The sequence below is a fragment of the Aspergillus pseudoviridinutans genome, assembly GCF_018340605.1.
Source record: "Aspergillus pseudoviridinutans IFM 55266 DNA, scaffold_4, whole genome shotgun sequence".
NCBI classification, from domain to species: Eukaryota; Fungi; Ascomycota; class Eurotiomycetes; order Eurotiales; family Aspergillaceae; genus Aspergillus; species Aspergillus pseudoviridinutans.
Genome location: NW_025091284.1, coordinates 2,963,487 through 2,986,738, shown reverse-complemented (window position 1 = coordinate 2,986,738; position 23,252 = coordinate 2,963,487). Strand labels below are relative to the sequence as shown.

Genomic DNA, 23,252 nt, shown 5'->3' with positions numbered 1-23,252 from the left:
TTTCGCCGAAGGATATGCGGCACAAGGGCTATATATGGATGCTCTGCCTTTCGATTCTTGAATGTTGTTAGATTGAGTTCCTGGTCCAGTGGCAAGGGAATCCTTCTAGAATAGGTCTACGACGCATTACAATTGGAATCTGTCTCAAATCATGCGACTTCTTTTTAGTCAAACGTTTCAATGGCTTTTAGCTTTGGCAGCAACGGCTTCTGCGTCGTCCTCTATCGATTACACGCAGTATGTAAATGCTCTGATGGGGTCAGAAGGCCCGTTTCCCGGCAAAGGCTACGGAGGAGGCGACATATTCGTTGGGGGTGCGCGACCCTTCGGAATGGTCAAAATGGGAATAGACACGACGGCCGCAAACTGGAGCATTGCGGTGCTGAACGGCGGATGGACGCCTGATGGCAATGTGACCGCAATCAGTATGTGATTTGCTCGAACTCCAGTGGTCATTCTTTACTGACGTGTCCAGCCATGATGCATGAAAGCGGGACAGGAGGTTCTCCAAAATATGGGCTCATTCCGCAGATGCCTCTGACAAGTGTGTCGCCTCCTGTTAATATCCTGGATAATCTCACGTACAGTCAGCCCAGAGTCGGCCAGGATACTGCCAGTGTAGGCTATTTCAAGACTCAGCTGCAGAACGGTGTTCAGGTAGAGCTTTCTGCTTCCAGTCACGCCGGTATTGTTCACTACTCGTTTCCTCATGGTGAGAAGCATGTGCTCGTGGATGTATCTCACTATCTGCCCGGTAATCTTGGAGATGCGAATGGCCAATACTATGTTGGCGGAGAGATCAAGATCGAAGAGCACGGTAGGGCTTACAGCGGATATGGGACGTACGTCGGCGGATGGAACAATGGAGCTCCCTTCACGGTCTATTTCTATGGAGAATTCTCCAACAAGCCTGCAATGGCTCGGACCTTCACTGGGGCAAATACAGACCCCATACCACGGTACCAGACTTTCGCTGGCGCTATAGGAGAGCCAATATACGGCAACGTAACGGATAAGGCAACATCGGGGCCTGTGAATGATCGTGTTGGCGCTGTTTTCAGCTGGGGCGAAAAGGCAAATCCACAGATCGTCTCACGGATTGGTGTCTCGTTGATATCGTCCGATAGGGCTCGGTCGTATATCAGATCCGAGATCCCCTCGTGGAGACTCAATGACACCGTAAAAGCCGCCGTTGATCAATGGAATCAGGAGGTCCTCGGCAAGATCCAGGTGCCACTGGACAGTACTGCAAACATGACCCACGTGCGGCTGCTCTACAGCTCCCTGTATTTCATGCATCTGATGCCCTCTAACCGGACTGGGGAGAATCCGCTCTGGCAGTCAGAGGAGCCGTTGTGGGATGACTTTTACACTCTCTGTCAGTATCCATGAAGCTCTCTGATTATGTACTGACCTTTTTCAGGGGACATCTTCCGCTGCACTGTGAGCTTCTATCATATCTTCCAGCCTACCTACTACGAATCCATGATCCGTGGTCTCATCGACATATGGAGGTAAGGCCACCTTGACGAGACCGCATTTCTGAGCTAACCAAGGTAATAGACATCAAGGCTTCCTACCAGACGGACGCTCGGGCAACTATAACGGACTGGTGCAAGGCGGCTCCAACGCCGACAATGTCCTTGCTGATGCGTACGTCAAAGGATTGCGTGGCGCAATCAATTGGACCGACGGGTACGCAGCGATGAAGACGGACGCTGAAGTCATCCCGTACAATACCTTTGATCCTACGGATCTATCTGCGAGCACCAAGGAAGGCCGAGGAGCGTTGGGAGACTGGCTTGAACTGGGCTATGTCTCTCAGGATCGGAACACACGCTCCATCTCGCGGACTGTCGAGTACAGTCTCAATGACTTTGCGTTGAGCCAGGTAGCCAGCGGGGAGATGCCCGGTGATCGCGAAAAATATCTGAACAGGTCGGCGGGATGGCAAAATCTATGGAATCCCGAAGTGGAGAGCTTGAACTTCACTGGGTTTCTGGCCCCGAAGTTCTCAAACGGCACATTCAACAATAGCGGATACGATCCGCTGTATTGTTACGAGTGCGAATGGCATGCGTATACTTATGAAGGCGTACCATGGGGTAAGTATAGTATGCCGGTCCTGAGGTCTGTACTKATCTTGGCCTGCAGAGTACTCCTTCGTGATTCCGCATGACATGGAGACTTTGATCGACTTCATGGGCGGGCCAGACACTTTTGAGGCCCGGCTAGACGCTATGGTAGGCACGGCTGAGTAGATTGCTTGAGAATTGTGCTGATGTTGCGTAGTTCAAGCCCAATCTGTCAGTTCAGGATCTTGGTGCAAACGGCGCGGGCATAACGACTCTGATGAATATTGGGTACGTGCTACCATCGATCAACCGTACAAAACCGCTGACATCAAGCAGGAATGAGCCGGATTTTGCAACACCGTACCTCTACAACTATATCAACAAACAAGCGAAAAGCGTTCAGATATCCCGTAGCCTGGGACTGCAATAGTAAGCGAACCTCGTTGTTCAATCTACTGGACGGCAGCTGACCATATTGCCTGTAGCTTCCAGGATGCTCCCTACGGAGTGCCAGGAAACAGCGATGCAGGCGCCATGAACTCCTGGCTCCTGTGGCAGATGCTTGGCATCTACCCCGTGGTCACCCAACCGGTCTACCTGATCTCGTCGCCCTGGTTCCCTGATCTGAACATGACAGTCAACGGGAATCAGACTTTGAGGATTACTGCGACGGGACTAGACCAGGGTTACTATGTGCAAGGTGTCAGGATCAATGGGAAAGAGTGGACAAAGAACTGGTTCGAGCACGAGGATCTCATGGTACAGGGCGGGACTATTGAGTTTGAATTAGGTCCCGAGATGAAGAACTGGGAGACGGGTAGCGTCCCACCGTCGCCGGGACATGTCCGGCTGTAAGCTGACGTGCAATTGCGTGTACGAGTTGTCTCCTTAGGGCTGGCTCACATGACCTCGCCTGACTTTCATAGGAGCCAGAAGGGTCCGCAGCCTTCAAAATGTCGCTCTTTACGTGTTATTAGCTACCGCTCATAAGGGTTAAGTTTCGAGCCCCAAATCTGCTCTATTGGCATCGTTTAATGAAGAAGACGTTGAGATGAACGGGGAATCAGTATCAGCGAAGCCTTTGATACAGGGTTCCGTATGTTAGCATCTAGATGTGGTCAATTGCCCAATCATGGTCGTGTGCCTCGATAGTAAAACGGGATTACACTGCAGCAGCAGACTGGTTATCTGCTTGATTATATAATAAAAGTCAAGACATCATCCGACAAAGCAGTGCTGACGAACAGCGTCCGTTGAATTAGTCGCTGGCTTAGGTTGTATTGTGTGATAGATTGCGTCACTGGCGCTCTAGATGGTTTTAGTGTCCGATCCTTGGAGGGGAATCATCACATGCGATCGAGACTCGAGTCTCGGCATTAGAGAGTATTAGAGAGAGAATCAAAGACCAAAGCAGGTACGCGACCAAGACGTAAGGCTCATGGCAGTAGTTTAGTGCAACCTATGCACAACGGACCTTTTAACGATAACCCCTCTCTGGACTGCGAGTAATAGCAGAATCGACAGGAGAGCCCCTCTTCATGTGAGGGACAGAGAGACAGAGATAGTCTTCTGCGCCAATCCCGAGCCAAATTGACCAATGCGCACGCTCATTGGTAGCCGTAGCCGGAAGATTTCCCAGTTTCAAGATTCGGGGCGGGCTAAAGGTACATGGAAGACGGTAATCGCTTCTTTGTCCCCCTTGTCCAGGAAGACGTGCGATTGACGTCAGCGCGGAACAATCGGATATTTAGAACGATGGAGGGACAACGAGGAGGAAGTTATCGTCCACCCCATCTCATCTTATATCTATTCTGTGGTCCGCCGACTCTTCCTCTCCTTGAGGTGCCTGTCTCTCGTTTCTTTGAGTTGAGAGCCAATCTCAGCTCACTCGGTCAGATCCTCGGTCTCGGCATCTACACGGCACCATTGCCACACTTGTAGAGCGATACTGGTTCGATAAAATCATCGAGTGGATACTCTCGCCTCCCGTACCAGATATCTGAGATCAAATATCGAAATTCCCAACATGGTAAGTTGTTTGCCTCCTCATCTCTGGATGACTCCGCATCGGCCCGAGTTACGGAACCATGGATCTGACCCTCACATAGGCACCTGTCCTGTCCAACATCCTCCAGGCTCGGCAGTCCACCACCTCATCCGACAGCTGCAATTGCCCCAATAGCATCTCAGGCGGTGGCATTGCAGGTATCGTCATCGGCACCATTGCCGGCACCCTGCTGCTCATCTGGCTCTTCCGGGTCTGCTCATTGCCTGGAGCTTGGGGAGGTGGAGAACCCGATTATGGATACAGCGGGGGAGGAGGGACGGAGGTCCGGTCGACGCATCGTCGAAGACGGAGTAGTCCGTCTTATGTGGAATATGTCGAGAAGCCGAGCCGTTCGCGGAGACATCGGGAGGATATTCGGCGGCCGGCCAAGGTGTATCTGAATTAGGAGTCTAGCAGGTGTTTTGGCATCTGTTTCCGGCGGCGATCTGGTATGATTGTATGTGTAATGATAATGAGGAATGATCGGGGTCATGAGATGTCATGATGAGAAGGATTATGGGTATGATATGAATTACTGGGATTGGAGTTGGGGATTGACATTAATGAAATTGTTCTGTTGTGGTACAAGTGTCTATGGTGCACTTTCTGTCGTACTGTGTAAAATGCAATATATATTAATGTGGTTTGTTTGATATATATTGTCCATGGTTCGTTACTGCATTCGATTCAAGGCATTAGGTGGGCCATGGCCATTAAGACGAGAACTCCTATTAGATATGGAACATGAGATCTATGCCTGCACATCTCCTGAACTATTGACAGGATGGATCCCCTTCTAAATATATCCCTTGAATTTTTGATAGCCACCATGCCACGTTACACAGTTTACATATAAAAACTATCAAAATTTGGGTGGGATTCTAGGGATATGACTCGAGCGTGGAACCGTAGGCACAGACTCAACTCACACCAACCAGAAACAGGACGGTCCAGTAGACCACAGACTATTGGGATCAATTTATCCTCGACAGAAACCTCTAGGCATCATCATTCCGGCAGGTACCTGTGTTTTTGAAGGATTATTAAAGTGTTAGTGTGTTACTCGTACACCCACAGGGCACAAACACCATAAAGTTAGGTCCTTACATAGGGAAATAACCAACACCCCTACTGATTAATGAACGGAGCCATCACTTTTCACCTGCTTGGCAGGGGTTAGCCTGCTCTTATCGTAGTAGCATTACTAGCCAATCATTACTCCGGAGCCGAGAGAAAACCCCAATGCGTATTAGACCATGCCGCATTCGGCAAGGCTCAGGAACAATTCTGCGGACAGCAAGAAAGCAACTTACCGAGACAGGCTAGTAGCACATCTGCACTTACCCTAAAGCGGACTAGACCACAGTTCGGCCCCACTGTCCAAGAGCAGCTGTTGGTCAATTGGGGCCATGTTTTACCCCTGAAACCAGCTTAAGTACTTGTTATTCATAGCGCTAAACTACATAGATAGCTAGTAGCAGGTACACTGCTGGCTGCAGTCTGCGGTCTGCAGAAATGATAGTGCAGAATGAGACTCGCCAAGTTGCTGGACACTGCGGCAGGAGAAAAAGTGGCTGATGCTAATAAAATTAGTCCATCCGTTTTAATATACTGGTCGACTAGTCTTCTAAAGTCATGCCCGTCTCCGGTCTCTCTCTCCTCTGTTCGTCTCAGATTCCCCTCCGGATCCTGTCGTTCTCTTCCGTTTTGCTCTATCCCGTATAGTATCCTTCTACTTGCGGGTGGGCTGAACACTCCTCGTGCGACTCTATCGCACGTCCATTCCTTCATCCGGATTCTGTCGTTCTTTACTGGCCTCGGCCATCCACATAAATCCCCCCAAAGTCTCGTCGAGCTTCAACTGAAGCAGTATACGTTCGGGCCTGTTTGGCTGCCTTTCACTTTGCATAGGATCTACATACTTTGACCACTACCGACCGATCTAGAGAGAGATCGCCTCTAAGGACCCCAGCATGTCGTTCCTTTACGTCGTGGCCCTCTTGGTGGCCAGCATCTGTTCGGTGACCGCCCAGACATGGACATCATGCAACCCTCTCAAGAAGACCTGTCCGGCTGATCCAGCCCTGGGTATGAATACTACATTCACTTTCAACCAGACTCTCGACGCTACCATCTGGAACGTTACCAACGGAGCCTTGTCGCACACCAGTGAGGGAACCCAGTTTACCATCACAGGAGAGAACCAATCGCCCACGATGCAGTCGAATTTCTATATCTTCTTCGGTATTGTCGAGTCCCACGTCAAGATGGCCAAGGGTGCCGGTATCATCAGCAGTATCGTGCTGCAGTCGAACGATCTGGACGAGATTGACTGGGAATGGGTGGGCTACAACACCAGCGAGGTCCAGTCCAACTATTTCGGCAAGGGTAACAATGAGACATTCAACCGCGGCGGCTATCACTATGTCCCCAATGCCGACACGGAATTCCACAACTACACCACTCACTGGACCCAAGAGAAGCTGGAGTGGTGGATTGACGGCAACCTCGTCCGGACCCTGACATACGAAGACTCCCAGGGGAACGGCACGTATTACCCGCAGACTCCTTGCAACATCCGTTATGGCATCTGGCCTGCCGGTATCAAGTCGAATGCGAAGGGCACGATCGAATGGGCCGGTGGTCTGGTGGACTACTCGAAAGCCCCTTTTAGCATGGTTCTCCAGAGCGTCCGTGTGCATGATTTCCACACCGGCAAGGAATACAACTACACCGATCACTCTGGAGCCTGGCAGAGCATTGATGTCATCTCGTAAGTTTGCCGCTGTTCTTGGCAAAATGCATACTAATGCGATATCGACAGGGGTAACTCCACCGTCGCCAATGCCATCCTCAACCCACCAAAATCCCTGTCCGAGAAGTGGGCCGAACTCCCGAGCGGAGCCAAGGCCGGTGTATACATCGGGGCCGGGTGCGTTGGAGCTGCCATGCTCGCCGGATTCATCTTCTTCTTCATCGCGCAGCGCAAGAAGGGCCGTCTCGAACACGCGCTCGAGGATGCCAAGTGGACCAATGAACGCACCGAAATGAGCACTTTCCAGAACGATTGGAAGCAGAGCGAATGGAAACACAAGGGATACCAGCCGGTCAATTAGCCCCTGCCGTTGCAACTTGTCTCGTTTTTCTTCCGCTCAGCAAGGGATGTCCCCACCTTGATGCTCTTTTACCGTCTCTGTATGGTGTTTCAGATACCTACTGTTTCCCCGTGCTGCTTTGCTGGTCAAACCGGCGCGGTGGCATCTATGGGACTCGGGGTTGGGCGTCTGTTTGGTAGACTAGGTCTTTCACCTCCATGTTTCCTGTCGAATCTTTCCTCATCTCCTCATGTCCACATGTCGTGTCAGATCCGCTGACTCTTCTTGTCATTTGATCGTCTCGGCTTCGTTCCTGCTTTGTATTCGTATATACCAATGCGCATGTATTTGAATTTATTGCCTTTGCTCAATCTAGCATTCATTGACTGTCGACATGTGCAGCTCTGGTTATAGATTAGCAACCAAGCAAAGCATGATAGCCTCTCTATAGGTGTAGAGCGGAGTATATAAAGTAGCCACTGGTACATGTATACTACAACCACCTCTTCTCATCCGACCCCAAAGGCTTCGGCATAACATCCCACCCCACCTCAACCCCCTCCACCGCAGCAGAATGCTTCACAAACGTCATCTCCCCGAACCCCGTCTGCCTCGTCTCGAGGTACTCTCCTGGCACATCCGCCTGACACGTATAATCCCGCCCCTCGAACCCCGTCCTCCCCTCATACTGCCCCAGCGACCGCAGATACTTCATCACCCCCGCCAGCGACACATCCACCGCCCACGAACCCCCCTCAACAGCCTGCCGATACACCGCCGCCTCAATCCCCGCCGCCAGGAAATACCCCGCCGCATGATCCAGTACCTGGCACGGCGCCGCGCGCCCCGCCTCCCCAGCGCCGTAGTGCTCCGCCTCGGACACGTTCATCCCGGAACACGTCTGCACCAGCGAGTCGAAGCCGCGGTGCGCCCGCCACGGACCCGTTGGACCATACGCTGACAGATTCGCGCAGATGATCCCCTTGCCAGCCTGCGCCGCCCGCGCCGCCAGCGCCTGCTCTGAGAATCCCCGCGCCGCGAGAGCTCCCGGCCGGTACCCCTGTACGAACACGTGGGCGTCGTCAAGCAGCTGCCAGAGCTCTGCGTCCCCTTCAGGCGAGGAGAGATCGATCTGGATGGTGCGCTTGCCGCGGCCGAATTCCCGGTCGATGGGGGGCAGGTCGGGAAGGTTGGGGGAGGTTACCCAGAGGACGTCTGCGCCATGCGCGGCGAGCGTCTTCCCTGAGAGAGGGGTGGCGATGACGCGGGAGAGTTCGAGCACGCGTAGTCCGCGGAGGCACTTGTCTGCCGGTGTGCTGCGCATGGACTGCGGCAGGCCTGGCGGTGCATCGCCGATACGGCGGAGGAGGATGGGGAGGTCGGCGACGGCACGGGCCTGCGGGGTGACGTCCCACTGGGCGTAGGATCTCAGGGCGGAGATGACGCAGCCGGAGTCGAAGGCGGCGGTTTCGAGGTCGACAGAGCGCCAGGGCGCGATGGCGGCGCTGACGGCGGGGCGGTCGGCGTCTGGTGGGCAGCCTAGTAGGACTTTTGCGCCGTTGCTGTGGTTGGGGAAGCCATCGTGGACGCGGACGTGGCCGTCGGAGGTCTTGTGGAGGCCGCTGAGGGGGCCCCAGAGGTTTTGGACGGGTTGGCCCGCGAGCGTGTACAGTCTCTCGGACTTGAATTCAATGACGGCGTGCTGGCGCGGCACGCTCACCGCGGGAACTGGGGAGGCAGTGCGGAGGGCGTATATCTGCGCCGCGAGGAGGGCGGAGAGCCCGATGGATGCTTGCGCGAGGTCGGCTATCTTGAAGGACGAGGGGAGGCCCGGTCCGCTGCCTTTTAGGTCGAGGGCCTCCAGCGACTCGGCGGGGAGTCCGAGGTGCTTCCAGATATAGTCCACGCTGTCTTTTGCGGAGAAGGATGTCCTGTCTGGGACAGGCTGTCTTTCGGACTGTGCCTGAGCCATATTGTACGCGGGTGTATGTAGGCTTTGTAGGCTTCTATATTGAAGTTTAAACCTTGACGTTGTTATTGACAATCGTCGCTGCGTGAGGATCAAGGTTCTCATGTCCGCATGTCACCTTGTATGGCAACCGTTTAATCCAGTCGGTCTAGTAGTTGTCAATATATACTAAGTCATGGGATGCCACTGACTCAACCGGATAAGATGCCGAATACGAATCCGCTCGGCAGTCGGAACAGAAGATATTCAACATCATCTGCCTAGGAATTGAGTCCAATATACCTACAGCATAGTTCGAAGCTCGCTCATGGGGTTTAAAAAAAAATTATTTTTACTATGGTTAGAGTAGGGAAAGGTTGGGTGGAAGGGAAAAACAAAAAAGGATGCGATCCCGGTGCGACTCGAACGCACAACCTTTAGTACCGGAAACTAATGCGCTACCATTGCGCCACGAGACCAGATTCTATGCATTTAGTAAGAAAATTAACTTGCATACAGAAAACCATAGAACGTTGTCGTCCCATCACCACTTGACTCTCTCCGAGTACTCCTTTTTTAAGTCGTACAAACAAACACTTTACCTCTCTAATTCCCGAGCGTTATCCGCCCCATCTGGACCCTTTCTGGAAGAGCTCTCTATATGCAGACTTATGTGTGCCAGAAAATCATGAGGCAAACACATGTGACTGACAATTTGCGGGATCTTGGTCTACTCCAGCCAGCCGAGATGCCACCCATGTCCAATCTATGCGGCAAAATTCATTGTTTACTGACTTTTTAGTTGACCAAGACGGAGGATTCTTGAGACCTGATCGACAGACTGTATACTCGGTCGAGATTACTAGATGGAGGTGCGTCGTACGAAATTCCCTGATTCAGTGATGTTCACCGAGATTTAGTTCACCCCGGGTTACCTACTAGTCGGGTATATCGTTGCACTGCTGAGGATGATTGCAGGTCTCGCTATCTGGGTAGCCTGTTGTTGTCCCGTCCTTCCCCTGCATTCGACGAAAACGCGTGGCTTGAGTGCGCTCTCTGTTGTCGTCACTCGGTGTTCCTGAAACCGGCATGATAGCCTGCATTGCTTGATGCTTTGCGGAGTAAGGTGCCTGACATGCTGTACTATAGCCTCGCGGTACTATGGCATTACGATTCATGATTAGTCCCTAGCCGAGAAGTTTTTTGATCGACAGGATGACGATTGGAGATTACGTAGTCGAACATCCCTTTGTGTCTCCCCTGCCGAAACACTGATCTATCTGATGCCGCTATCCATGCAGGCTGCAGCCGTCGAGGTTCTCTCCATGATCAATAGCATGTGGAGTCTCGGGCGAAGACTTCACACACTCATCATGCAATCTACGTCGACTGCTAATTGGTCCTTCGGAGTGGAGTCTTCAGATGTGGCATACTATGCTACAGCAGGTGTATTTATATTGAAGAAGTTCCCCCTCCGAACTTCTCTCTCTTGCATTGTCTTCACAATCTCTTCTACTCTTGAGCCGCAATTGTTCTTCTAAGGATATCATGCCCCCGTTCGCTTTCAGGGGCCTCGCGGCGATGGCCCTGGGCGCTGCAGTCGCCCAAGCCCAGCTCTGGGACAAAATCATTCAGACCAACTATGGCCCCGTTCAAGGCTTCAAGTACTTCAACGAGTCTACGCTTGAGAAATTCTTTGGCATCTCCGAGTCCAATGTGACGGCTTTCTTAGGCATCCCCTTTGCAGCGGATACCGGTTATCAAAACCGCTGGAAGCCGCCCCAGCCCCGCGAACCGTGGAACGAGACCTTGAAGGCCACCCAGTTTGGCCCTCGCTGTCCAACCGATGAGTCCAGCTACATAAGCGAGGACTGCCTGAGCCTGAATCTATGGACTAATGCAGGCTCTGCGGATGCTAAGCTGCCTGTCATGGTCTGGAACCAGGGCTCGGATGAGACTAGCAATCAGACCTGGTGGTATGGTGGCGGGATGGCATTGAAGGATGTCATCCTCATTACCTTCAACCGCAGAGACGATGTGTTTGGATACCTGGCCCATCCGGAGCTGAATGCAGAGGGACTGGCAGTCACTGGTCACAACACGTCAGGAAACTATGGTGTTCTTGATCAACTCGAGGTGCTGAAATGGGTGAAGAAGAACATCGCCAACTTCGGTGGTGACCCTGACCGGGTGGTAGTGGCCGGTCAGTCCTTTGGGTCTTCCCAGGTTTACCATGCGGTGAACAGCCCGCTGTTCAAAGGCTACTTCCATGGTGGCATCTCTCAGTCTGGCATCCGATACCCATATGACCCGCTGCTGGCTGGTCTTGCCACTTCTTATGTTAACATGTCCACGGCTCTTATCCACGGTGCCGACTACATCGCCGCCCATAATGTCTCCAGCATTGCCGAATTGCGGAAATTGTCCATGGAGGAGGTGCTGGTCGGCTCGCAGGACCGTGTCAACGGCACTTGGATCTCGTGGGTCACTGCACTGTCTGCTGGTTATCCCCTGATCTTCAAGCCAGTCCTCGACAACTATGTTCTCCCCTCAAAGTACATCGAGACGCTCCTCAACGGCCCCGCCAACGATGTCCCCGTTATCACAGGCAACACCAAGGACGAGTCTGGCGCCTCCCCGTCCACCGACTACACCGTGGAGCAATACGAGAACTACACTTCGCACAAATACGGCGACCTCTACAACCGCTACATCAAGCTGTACCCGGACAACGGCAACCAAAGCACCGCCGACATGTCCTGGAACGCCGCGGCCCGCGACGCCTCCCTTGTCGGCTCGTGGGCCTACGCCACCGAGTGGTACAAGGCTGCGTCCGCCCCGTTCTACACCTACTACTGGACTCACGCCCCGCCCGGCCAGAACCAAGGCGCCTTCCACCAGTCGGAGATCATGTATGCCCTGAACGCTCTATACGCCAATGCCGATCAGTACCCTTTCACCGAAGCAGACTACGAGATCCAGGAGAAGATGTCCGCCTACTGGGCCAACTTTGCAAAGACGCTGAATCCGAACAAGGGCGGCTCTTACACGGGCAAGGGGGCATTGCCGCACTGGAGCCCTAACAGCCCTAATGGCACCCAGGTGGTCATGGAACTGGGCAATGCATTCACTAATGTGCCCATTGCCAAGAAGGAGCAGGTTGAGTTTCTGATGGAGTGGTACCACCGACAGATCCCATATTAGGTGCTACCTGAGCAGTAGGTGTCATGTTTTCAGGAATGGAAGCGTTAGATGTGCTGCAGATGTAGAATAGCGTATAGCCTAAGATAGCAAATTGAATGGCCTACAACCATCCACCAGCATGTCTCTGGTAAAATAACTCCAAGTTAAAAAACGAAATGCAGACGAAAAACAAAAAATAAAGCAAACGTTGAATTGCCTACACACGTCGGACCAAGGATGCGGATGAAAAAAAGAAGCAAAAAGAAACGATCCCGGTGCGATTCGAACGCACAGCCTTTAGTACCGGAAACTAACGCGCTACCATTGCGCCACGAGACCGGATTGATGGCTTTGGGCAGATTTTATGCTACACATTCTAGCTTACACAAATGCATAAGATAATGCAGCTACGGAGTCCCTATGTCACCCTGGAGTACCTACACAGTAGGTAGGCACCAGTTTGGATGAGCCAATCATATGGCCGCATTAAAATAGGCCTAACGGAGTCTCCGTCGGTTGGGAAAGACCATCAGTCTTGGACCCCTTGGTTCGCCTTCTAGACTCTTTAATCTCCTAGTCCCGTCGGGCAACCTTTTCCCTAATCTGGGGTCCTCTCCGATCTGTGGACTTGTGAGTCGTGGACATATCCGTGTCCATTTTCTTTTTTAAGCACCGGTGGATTTACCACCGACTCTCCGATGCATTCTTTTTTTTTGTTTTTGGCCTGCAAACTGCCAGCACGGCAAGCCGAGGATCTCTTTGGAGATGCTGGTCCACTCAGTGCCGAAGGATTATGCGCTTATACGGTCTTTGAATTCACAACTCGACCCACAACTCTTGACACAACTATCTATGACATAACCCCATCTAGCTGGAGCTGATCTTCCTCGGTACTTCTCATCTTCTCAGGCATAGGGAGGTGTTTTATGATATAATCCAAAACTCTGATGCATTTAGATCTCACGTGTGTCGTTGATCGCCAACCATACGTGGGGTTGGAAGGGATTTAAATCCTTCGAACCCCTCCTTGCGTTGTCCACCATGTCTTATCATTATTTATCCATTTTCCACCTTGTATAGTAACATTATTAAACCTGAAGACTATCATTGAAGTTTCAATTTACTCCCATGATTCCGGAGCATCTGTGATATCTCACGCACCATGAGCGACTCGAAAACGATCCCCATCCCGGGGCCCAGAGGAGTGCCTCTGCTGGGAAACATTTATGATATCGAGCAAGAGGTGCCTCTGCGAAGTATTAATCTGATGGCAGATCAATATGGTACATAGGCCTGGCTTAATCTTCCACGCTTCTCTCCAGCTAACTATTCACAAGGCCCTATCTATCGACTGACAACGTTTGGTTGGTCCAGAGTATTCGTCAGCACCCACGAACTCGTCGATGAAGTCTTCGACGAAGAGCGATTCACAAAGGTCGTCTCAGCGGGATTGAAACAGATTCGAAACGGAGTTCACGATGGCTTGTTCACGGCCAATTACCCCGGGGAGGAAAACTGGGCGATTGCACATCGTGTGCTTGTTCCGGCCTTTKGACCTCTGTCCATTCGAGGCATGTTTGACGGTAGGGTGCCTAATCAACCGTGACCTGCGCTTCTCTGACATGACAGTCAGACATGTACGACATCGCGACGCAGCTCGTCATGAAATGGGCGCGACAAGGACCGACCGTTCCTATTATGGTGACCGATGATTTCACCCGATTGACCTTGGACACGATTGCCCTTTGCGCGATGGGAACCCGTTTCAATTCTTTCTACCACGAAGAGATGCATCCTTTTGTCGAGGCCATGGTGGGCCTGTTGCAGGGATCCGGTGATCGCGCTCGTCGACCAGCGCTGCTCAACAATCTGCCCACGAGTGAGAACGGAAAGTATTGGAACGACATCACCTTTCTACGGAATCTAGCGCAGGAATTGGTCGAAGCACGGAGGAAGAATCCCGAGGACAAGAAGGATCTTTTGAATGCGCTGATCTTGGGGCGTGATCCCAAGACTGGCAAGGGCTTGACCGATGAGTCGATCATTGACAATATGATCACATTCCTAATTGCTGGTACGTCCTCCGCCAGTGTCCTTCTAACACTCTCAGCTGATAATGCAAGGTCACGAAACGACGTCCGGCCTGCTCTCCTTCCTCTTCTACTACATGCTGAAAACACCCCACGCATACAAGAAAGCGCAAGAGGAGGTTGACTCTGTCATTGGACGGCGCAAGATCACTGTGGAGGATATGTCCAAGTTGCCGTATCTCAACGCTGTGCTGCGAGAGACGCTGCGTCTGAAATCTACAGCCCCTCTAATTGCTGTACATGCGCACCCAGAGAAAAACAAGGAGGATCCCGTGACGCTTGGAGGTGGCAAGTATGTATTGAACAAGGATGAGCCCATTGTGATCATCCTGGACAAGCTGCACCGCGACCCCCAGGTCTATGGCCCCGATGCAGAAGAGTTCAAGCCGGAGCGTATGCTCGACGAGAACTTCGAAAAGCTTCCCAAGAACGCCTGGAGGCCGTTCGGCAACGGGATGCGAGCTTGCATCGGCCGCCCTTTTGCCTGGCAGGAAGCCTTGCTGGTAGTGGCCATCCTGCTGCAGAACTTCAACTTTCAGATGGACGATCCCAGCTACGATCTTCGCATAAAGCAGACGCTCACCGTCAAACCAAAGGGATTTCACATGAGAGCAACTCTGAGGCATGGTCTGGATGCTACCAAACTCGGCATCGCCCTGAGCGGCACCGCGGACAGTGCGCCGCCGGAGAGCTCGGGAGCGGCGAGCAGGGCTCGCAAGCAAGCTCCTCCACCTGGTCAGCTCAAACCGATGCACATCTTCTTCGGAAGCAACACAGGGACGTGCGAGACATTTGCGCGCAGATTGGCTGACGATGCCGTGGGATATGGATTTGCTGCCGACGTCCAGTCCCTGGATTCCGCCATGGAGAATGTTCCGAAAGACGGACCTGTGGTGTTCATCACGGCATCATACGAAGGTCAACCGCCCGATAACGCTGCTCACTTTTTCGAATGGCTCAGCGCCTTGAAGGAGAATGAGCTCGAGGGCGCCAATTATGCCGTGTTTGGCTGTGGTCATCGTGAGTTACCTTTCTCTTTCCTATCAATCTATGCCTGCCATACCATGCCTATGACTTGAACTATACATTTGCTAAGTTTAGTAGACGATTGGCAGGCTACCTTCCACCGCATCCCCAAAGCGGTCAATCAGCTTGTTGCGGAGCATGGAGGAAACCGGCTGTGTGATATCGGACTAGCCGATGCGGCCAACTCGGACATGTTCACCGACTTTGACTCATGGGGCGAGTCCGCTTTCTGGCCCGCAATCACATCCAAGTTTGGAGGTGGAAAGTCCGACGAGCCTAAACCGTCGTCCAGTCTCCAGGTAGAAGTCAGCACCGGAATGCGCGCCTCGACCCTAGGTCTTCAGCTCCAGGAAGGATTCGTGGTCGACAACCAGTTGCTTTCAGCACCCGACGTCCCGGCCAAGAGAATGATTCGGTTCAAACTCCCTTCGGATATGAGCTACCGATGTGGGGATTACTTGGCCGTACTGCCCGTGAACCCGAGCAGCGTCGTTCGCCGGGCCATTCGACGTTTCGATCTTCCCTGGGATGCTATGCTCACAATCCACAAACCGAGCCCGGCCGCCAAGGGCTCCACCTCGATTCCCCTTGACACGCCCATCTCGGCTTTCGAACTTCTCTCCACCTATGTGGAGCTCTCTCAGCCGGCCTCTAAGCGCGACCTGACCGCACTGGCAGACGCGGCCGTCACTGACGCCGACGTGCAGGCTGAACTGCGCTATCTCGCGTCCAGCCCTACTCGATTCGCAGAGGAAATCGTCAAGAAACGGATGAGCCCGTTGGATATCCTGATCCGGTACCCTTCAATCAAGCTCCCTGTCGGCGACTTCTTGGCTATGCTCCCGCCCATGCGAGTGCGTCAATACTCCATCTCCTCGTCTCCGCTGGCGGATCCTTCCGAATGCTCGATTACGTTTTCTGTGCTCAACGCGCCGTCTCTGGCCGCGGCATCCTTGCCACCGGCCGAGCGAGCGGAAGCTGAGCAGTACATGGGCGTTGCCTCTACCTACTTATCCGAGCTGAAGCCCGGCGAGCGTGCCCACATTGCCGTGCGGCCATCTCATTCCGGCTTCAAGCCGCCGATGGATCTGAAGACGCCAATGATTATGGCGTGCGCAGGAAGCGGACTTGCGCCCTTCCGCGGGTTCGTCATGGACCGCGCCGAGAAGATCCGGGGCAGACGCAGCTCGGTCGGAGCTGATGGCCAGCTTCCCGAGGTTGAACAGCCCGCCAAAGCTATTTTGTACGTGGGCTGCCGCACCCAAGGCAAGGATGACATCCACGCAGCCGAGCTTGCGGAGTGGGCCCAACTGGGCGCTGTGGACGTGAGGTGGGCTTACAGCCGGCCTGGGGACGGGTCCAAGGGCCGTCATGTGCAGGATCTGATGCTGGAGGACCGTGAAGAATTGGTCAGCCTGTTTGACCAGGGCGCTCGGATCTACGTGTGTGGCAGCACGGGCGTAGGGAACGGAGTGCGCCAGGCCTGCAAGGACATTTACCTGGAGAGGAGACGCCAACTGCGACAGGAGGCACGGGAGCGTGGTGAGGAGATCTCGGCAGATGATGACGAGGACGCTGCGGCCGAGGAGTTCTTGGATAAGCTAAAGACAAAGGAGCGATACGCGACAGATGTATTTACTTGAGGGATGTATATGCAGCTACAATTCTGTCAGTGGGACCAGCCTCAGGAATTATCTTCAGGTCCGTAGGTCTGTCGCAATCCTATCACCATAACAGGCTGCAGATGTTGTGTCGGCCTCATTTAGCGTGCTTGGCTGCACCTTGGCTGCACCTTGGCTCTACAACGTGGGCTTCGTCAGCGACTGTTACTGGTGCAAAGGACCGGGATATGTAGATTGCTGTCGAATTAATCTACCTTTCTCCTGACGATAGTCAATCTAATTGCTGTATCCAAGATTCGCCGAGCAATTGACCCCTCACGAGTCCAGTATAAAACATGCCCCAGTCCCGGCTCTCTGCAATCCTTTCTAAGAAAAGAGGCCACTCACTCAAGAGGTGATAAAATCTGTAAAATGAAGATCAAAGCAGCCTCCTTCTTCCTCTGCGTCTCGGCGCTCGTTTCCTCAACCTCAGCCCTCACCATCAGCCAAATCAACGGAAACCAATACCTCTCGCCCTACGCAGGCAAAACAGTCTCCAACATCCAAGGCCTGGTAACAGCCAAAGGCTCCTCAGGCTTCTACCTGCGCTCCACAACCCCAGACGACGACGACGCCACCTCGGAATCCATCTACGTCTTCGGCAGCGCCGCCGTCTCCAAAGTCTCCGTCGGCGACATCATCACCCTCACAGGCAAGGTATCCGAGTACCGCTCCTCGGCGTCGTACGTGTATCTAACGGAACTCACCTCCCCGTCTGCCATCAGCGTCGTCTCGAGCGGCAATGCCGTCGTGCCGGTGGTGGTGGGCAAGGGCGGCCGGGCCCCGCCTACGGAGCAGTTCTCCTCGCTGGACGGCGGGGATGTGCTTGCTGTGCCGAACAATGTGAGCCAGATTAGCAATGTCAATCCGGTGCTGCAGCCGGGGCAGTACGGGATGGACTTTTGGGAGAGTCTGAGCGGGGAGTTGGTGAGGGTGTCGAATGTGCGGGCGATTGCGAAGCCGAACTCGTATGGGGATACGTGGGTGCTTGGGGATTGGGAAGTGAGTGGGGAGAATGAGAGGGGTGGGCTGACCATGCGGGATAAGGGTATGTCTTCCTTCTCTTCGGAATTTGTTCTTGCCGGTTCTTGGGCGCAGTAGGTTATGAAGGCTACGAGTGCTGATGAGCGTAGATTTGAACCCTGAAGCTGTCATTGTTGGGTCACCATTGGATGGCAGTAAGAACCCTACCGATACCAAGCTGGGGGATTCGATTGGGGACATCACGGGTGTCATTGCGCCGGCGTATGGGTACTATGCGCTGCTGCCTTTGACTGCATTGACTGTTACCGGATCGAACACGACGGCCGCTGCAGCTACGGATTTCCAGTCGGCTGGAACGTGCTGCGCTGTGACGGTTGGCTCGTACAATGTCAACAACCTCGGTCCCGACTCGACGACGCTGCCCAAGATCGCGCAGCACATTGCGCAGTACCTGAAGAGTCCGACGCTGGTCTTTCTGCAGGAAATCCAGGACGATGACGGGCCGACTGATGACGGCGGTACGTCTTCCTCTCTTTCTCCCTGACGAGCTGCTAATGCATTGTGCAGTGGTATCCGCCAACAAGACGCTGTCCACCCTGGTGCAGTCCATCGCCGACCAAGGCGGCATCAACTACTCCTTTATCGATATTGACCCCGTCAACAAGCAGGACGGCGGCCAGCCAGGCGGAAACATCCGCGTCGCCTACCTGTACGATGCCTCCGTGATCCGCCTGCGCAACGCCAACCCTGGCTCCAACACCGACGCCAATGAGGTCCTTCCCGGCGCCGAACTCAAGTATAACCCCGGCCTGATCGACCCGTCCAATGACGCCTGGGATGACAGCCGCAAGCCGCTGGCCGCAGCGTGGGAAACGCTCGACGGCAAGAACAAGTTCTTCACGGTGAATGTGCACTTCACCAGTAAGGGGGGTGGATCATCAATCGAGGGCGATGCCCGGACGCCGGTGAACGGGGCGGTTGCCAAGCGCGAGGCGCAGGCCAAGCTCGTTGCTGTATGTCCTCGCTTCTTTTAACCTTGAACGCTACTGATGAATAAAGGCATTCACATCGTCTATCTTGGCAGAAGACCCCAGCGCCAAGATCATTGCTTCCGGCGACTTCAACGAATTCACCTTTGCGCAGCCTTTGGAGACCTTCCTGGCTGAATCCGGGCTGGAGGATCTTGACGAGGTCGCTGGCATTGCAACTACGGAGCGGTACACGTATCTTTATGACATGAACTGCCAACAGCTGGACCACATGTTTGTGAGTCCGGCGCTGGCGAAGGGAGCGCAGATGCACCATCTGCACGTCAACACCTGGGTTTCGTACGACGACCAGGCAAGCGACCATGATCCTACTGTGGCGTTGCTGAACGTGTGTAGCTAGCTTCATTATCACCTGTAGCAAGAGTAGCAAGTAATCATCCACCAGCATGTCTAATAACAAAGCAACTACTTGGGTACAGTAATCATCCACCAAGAGCCTTGACCAAAGCAGGATCAATCTTCGGCAACCGCGAATCAGGCTTATAGCATCCATAAAACAGATTACAGCAGAGACACTCCGCCGTGCAATGCCCATACACCCCGCCCTTCTTCCTCTTCCCATTCGACAACGGAATAAACAGTTCCCGCAGAGGCAGACTACAGCACCCACACAGGCGCCCACAGCACCCCCCACGCATCGCACACGTATACTGGTGCTCCTCCCACGCCAGCGTCTGCCCCTTCTCATTATGCGTGGTCCGCAGAAACTCAAACTCATGGTAATCGCCCGCCCGGCCGCCCGTCGGATGCGCAGCAAGCGTACCCTGCAGCGTCTCCAGGTGCTCGCGGTACAGGAGCGTCAGCGCGGAGATCATCTCGTCGAGCGTGGTGCTGCTGTATGGTGGTGGATTGGCGCTCTTGATTTCTGGGGTGCTTGTTTTCCTGCTGAGGGCCTGCAGGGCGTTGATGCGCTGGAGGATTGCGAAGCCCTTGCTCTGTTCTTTGTGGTACTTGGCTATCCAGTCTAGGTACTGCTTGGAGTGTTGGGGGGCGGCGGTGGCGTCTGCGGCAGCCTTTGCTTTCAGCTCGGCGCGGGTTTTTTGGGTTTGGGCGTGCTCTCGGCGCTTTCTGAGCTCGGTGAGGAGATTGTTGGGCCGCTCCATGGTTTGTGGGTTCTGAGGTTGGAGGATTGTAGTGAGGAGTATTATGTGATGACTGTGAGGTTGTTTGAGGATTGTCTTGATGTCGTGACTCAAGTGGTTCGAGTCCTTTTGTGTCATAATGATCAGTATATTGTAGGTACCTTAGTGTATAGTGTGTGTTGTGCCTGAAAGATCGGGTGTCATCTACTGAATCTACATCTACATCTTACCAAGGTACAGCACCACTCGGAGGTATCCTTGTCTAAGTCTGACCCTAGGTTCGAGACGGACAACATAATCCGCCTCATTGAGGAGAAGCTTATAGGTGCGGGCATTATTGGGATAGTATTATTATTACTTGTCATCAAGTTCATTGTTCATACTGAGCCCTAAATCTATGATAGACCACTTGAGGCAAGGACTGATGGAAGCTGCTGAGATGCTTCAGACCGTGCTTCCTATGAGAAGCCAATTTCAGTGCCAAGTGGAGGCAACATTATAGATGTTGAGGTTGACGCCCTTAGTAGCTCCCCCCGTCGACACCAGCATGGCGTGAACTGCTTCGCTGCTCGGGAAAATCTGAGCTGTCAGGGTGGTCTCGCCCTGGCCGCCGAAAACCTCCACACTGGAGCGATCAACAAAGATGCTCAGGTTCACCGTGCCATTAACGCCAGGGGCGAGGGGTCCGCGGTAGACGCTCGCAAAAGTCTTGTCGAAGGAGACGTCTCCAGATCGGGTGCGATCAATGAAGACCTGCTTGTTGACCAAGTCGTAGCCGACAAGGGTCTGCTGGGTGGAGTCGGCGGAGGCCCGAATAGCGATGGCAAACTCCGACGCCGTCGAAGCAGCAGCCGAGAAACTCAAGTCGATCTTGATCGTCTCTCCCGTGGTGCCCACATTGACGGAGCCTTCCGGGACAGAGTTGTAAGTGTGCGAATAGGCCGCATGCTTACTCACGATCGAAGACCAGGCTTCCTGGGGCCGCTGAACGAGAGTCGCCTTGGCCCCGATGGTCTCGAGAGCCAGGTGCCGAGGAATAGACATGGCGCTGCGCCAGGGGTTGGTGGGAATGTTCGTGCCATACTGCCAGTTGTTCATCCACCCGATATGGACGTGGGCGTCAATCGGGAGGCCATTGTAGCCCGCCGCGGCATAGAAGTCTGGGCCCCAGTCCATCCAGTTGGCGGTCGCGCTTCCGGGGTACACCGAATCGGCGTCGGGAGTGAAGGTGGTGCCGTCAAACTCACCCACGAAGTACTGGGTTCCGGAGCCGACGGTGCCGGGGGGACCGCCAGGGTTGAGTCCGGTCGTGATGACCCATTTCGTGGACTTGCCACCATCAAGGGGCAGCTTGAAAAGACCAGGGCATTCCCAGACGCCGCCTTGTGCGTTGTAAGGACCGAATTCACTCGCCAGCGTCCAGTCCTTGAGGTTGTCGGAAGTGTAAATCGCAAGCTTGTGCAGTGCTGCCAGAGATGTGACGACCACCCACTTTTGGGATTCCGCGTGCCAGAACACGAAGGGATCACGGAAGTTCTGGTACTGATCTTGGTATGGGGCCGGAGGGTTGTAGATGACCGGATTGGCGGCATCGTACGTGGTCCAGGTCATACCCTCGTCAAGACTGTAGGCGATGGACTGTGCCTGCTGGTTCTCCTGAATAGTCTTCCCACTCGGCAGGGTCTGCGCAACAGGGTACTGAGAAAAGGCTGTGTCAGTCATTTTCACTCCAGGTATTTATTTGAGGGGTAGGCGTACGTAGGAAGTATACATGGCGACTATAGGGGTCTTGCCGTCCTTCCCGAAGCCACTGGTGTTCTTCACATCAACGACCGCACTGCCACTGAAGTACATCTCGGTGACGTTGCCGCCATATCCCCGGGCGAGGAGGGCGATGGGCTGCTGCTCCCAGTGGGTGAGGTCCTTGCTGGTGGCATGGCCCCAGGACATGTTCCCCCACTGGATACCGCCAGGGTTGTACTGGAAGAACAGATGGTAGATCCCATTGTGATACAAGAGACCATTGGGATCATTCATCCAATGTTCCTGGGGCGAGAAATGGTATTGGCCTCGGTAGGGCTGGTCATAGTTGAAGGCATTTGCGATGCCCGCTATGAGACCCACCGCAAGGGTCTTGGTGAAATAAACCATTTTGAGATGGATGAGGATTCACCGCAGTGAAAGCTGGCACAACATGGCCATATTTATATGTGAGCCAGCTGCTGCGAGTCTTCAGGTACGGACGTTCAGACTCCCCAGTCCCCATGGGGATCGTCATCGTCGCATCTGGAGAAGGTCAATGCTTCAAGGAAATAGGTGGCTCAGTGTAAATGATTAGTTATCCGCCGGCAAATAGTCGCTGTACTCCGCATCTGAGCCCACTGCTCTGGGTTTCTTCGGAGAAACTCAAGCCTTCGGCCCGCACAATCGTCCGCCAGGGGACTGTGGGAGGACAAAGAATTGATACCAGTGTTCTCGGGGGGGGTTTTCGAGCCGTGGAGGTGTGCACCCTTGTGAGAACCGCTCTAGCTCTAGTCACCGATGCACTAATGAATAGCAAACCCAGTAGCTTCCCCGAGGTCCTTCCGAGATCATACCGAGCCGATCCCGGAGAAACCCCCTCTGCATACAATTATATAGAAAGGCTAATCGAAACAAAGGAGGGGGTGATGTGATATACAAAGTATCCAAACCAACCAGGCTGGGATAATTAGCAGACGCCTCCCCGGCAGTAATACGAATATACGATTATACGACCCACCAACAGCTGCTTGCTGACTGCTTTCAGGCTATGTAAGTGGAATATGCTGGTAAGTTGGTGTTTGTTGCGAGCTCCTCGACTTCAGAGGTGGTCCCGGCGTTGTGGAACATCGAACTATAAATGCCGTACCCCTTCGATTATATCATAGGCCAATGCCCGATGTACCACGAGACCGGCATTTGACATGGAGAACACGCGCGGAGAATTTCTTTTCCATAAGCTAGTGTACATAATTGTGGCCTAGTTAATTG

At 53.6% G+C, this 23,252-nt stretch overlaps 9 protein-coding genes and 2 non-coding genes across 11 annotated transcripts; 6 read left to right on the top strand and 5 right to left on the bottom strand.

Moving 5' to 3' along the window:
- Positions 1-151: 151 nt before the first annotated feature.
- Asppvi_006476 (uncharacterized protein) lies at positions 152-2,930 on the top strand (the record flags this gene model as incomplete). The annotated part of the gene is made up of 8 exons (XM_043302377.1): positions 152-425; positions 476-1,378; positions 1,424-1,514; positions 1,564-2,105; positions 2,155-2,243; positions 2,293-2,363; positions 2,412-2,504; positions 2,561-2,930. The coding sequence occupies 8 exons, from the start codon at positions 152-154 to the stop codon at positions 2,928-2,930; spliced, it is 2,433 nt and encodes an 810-aa protein (XP_043158312.1).
- A 1,171-nt stretch (positions 2,931-4,101) lies between these two features.
- On the top strand, positions 4,102-4,528 carry Asppvi_006475 (uncharacterized protein; the record flags this gene model as incomplete). The annotated part of the gene is made up of 2 exons (XM_043302376.1): positions 4,102-4,104; positions 4,184-4,528. 2 exons carry the CDS (start codon positions 4,102-4,104, stop codon positions 4,526-4,528), a joined length of 348 nt encoding a protein of 115 aa, XP_043158311.1.
- Positions 4,529-6,095: 1,567 nt separating this feature from the next.
- Asppvi_006474 (glycoside hydrolase family 16 protein) lies at positions 6,096-7,238 on the top strand (the record flags this gene model as incomplete). The annotated part of the gene is made up of 2 exons (XM_043302375.1): positions 6,096-6,895; positions 6,947-7,238. The coding sequence occupies 2 exons, from the start codon at positions 6,096-6,098 to the stop codon at positions 7,236-7,238; spliced, it is 1,092 nt and encodes a 363-aa protein (XP_043158310.1).
- A 472-nt stretch (positions 7,239-7,710) lies between these two features.
- Positions 7,711-9,189, bottom strand: Asppvi_006473 (CAIB/BAIF family enzyme; the record flags this gene model as incomplete). The annotated part of the gene is made up of 1 exon (XM_043302374.1): positions 7,711-9,189. One exon carries the CDS (start codon positions 9,187-9,189, stop codon positions 7,711-7,713), a length of 1,479 nt encoding a protein of 492 aa, XP_043158309.1.
- A 383-nt stretch (positions 9,190-9,572) lies between these two features.
- On the bottom strand, positions 9,573-9,644 carry Asppvi_006472. The gene has a single exon. It is a non-coding gene; the product is annotated as a tRNA-Arg (tRNA).
- A 1,069-nt stretch (positions 9,645-10,713) lies between these two features.
- Asppvi_006471 (carboxylesterase/lipase family protein) lies at positions 10,714-12,369 on the top strand (the record flags this gene model as incomplete). Its single annotated transcript, XM_043302373.1, has 1 exon — positions 10,714-12,369. The coding sequence occupies one exon, from the start codon at positions 10,714-10,716 to the stop codon at positions 12,367-12,369; it is 1,656 nt and encodes a 551-aa protein (XP_043158308.1).
- Positions 12,370-12,615: 246 nt separating this feature from the next.
- On the bottom strand, positions 12,616-12,687 carry Asppvi_006470. Its single transcript has one exon. It is a non-coding gene; the product is annotated as a tRNA-Arg (tRNA).
- Positions 12,688-13,510: 823 nt separating this feature from the next.
- Asppvi_006469 (bifunctional cytochrome P450/NADPH--P450 reductase) lies at positions 13,511-17,107 on the top strand (the record flags this gene model as incomplete). The annotated part of the gene is made up of 5 exons (XM_043302372.1): positions 13,511-13,631; positions 13,686-13,931; positions 13,982-14,422; positions 14,472-15,458; positions 15,543-17,107. The coding sequence occupies 5 exons, from the start codon at positions 13,511-13,513 to the stop codon at positions 17,105-17,107; spliced, it is 3,360 nt and encodes a 1,119-aa protein (XP_043158307.1).
- Positions 17,108-17,497: 390 nt separating this feature from the next.
- Asppvi_006468 (endonuclease/exonuclease/phosphatase family protein) lies at positions 17,498-19,498 on the top strand (the record flags this gene model as incomplete). Its single annotated transcript, XM_043302371.1, has 4 exons — positions 17,498-18,173; positions 18,259-18,627; positions 18,677-19,122; positions 19,169-19,498. 4 exons carry the CDS (start codon positions 17,498-17,500, stop codon positions 19,496-19,498), a joined length of 1,821 nt encoding a protein of 606 aa, XP_043158306.1.
- Positions 19,499-19,580: 82 nt separating this feature from the next.
- Asppvi_006467 (uncharacterized protein) lies at positions 19,581-20,261 on the bottom strand (the record flags this gene model as incomplete). The annotated part of the gene is made up of 1 exon (XM_043302370.1): positions 19,581-20,261. One exon carries the CDS (start codon positions 20,259-20,261, stop codon positions 19,581-19,583), a length of 681 nt encoding a protein of 226 aa, XP_043158305.1.
- Positions 20,262-20,714: 453 nt separating this feature from the next.
- On the bottom strand, positions 20,715-22,391 carry Asppvi_006466 (glycoside hydrolase family 32 protein; the record flags this gene model as incomplete). Its single annotated transcript, XM_043302369.1, has 2 exons — positions 20,715-21,938; positions 21,999-22,391. The coding sequence occupies 2 exons, from the start codon at positions 22,389-22,391 to the stop codon at positions 20,715-20,717; spliced, it is 1,617 nt and encodes a 538-aa protein (XP_043158304.1).
- Between the last annotated feature and the right edge of the window lie 861 nt (positions 22,392-23,252).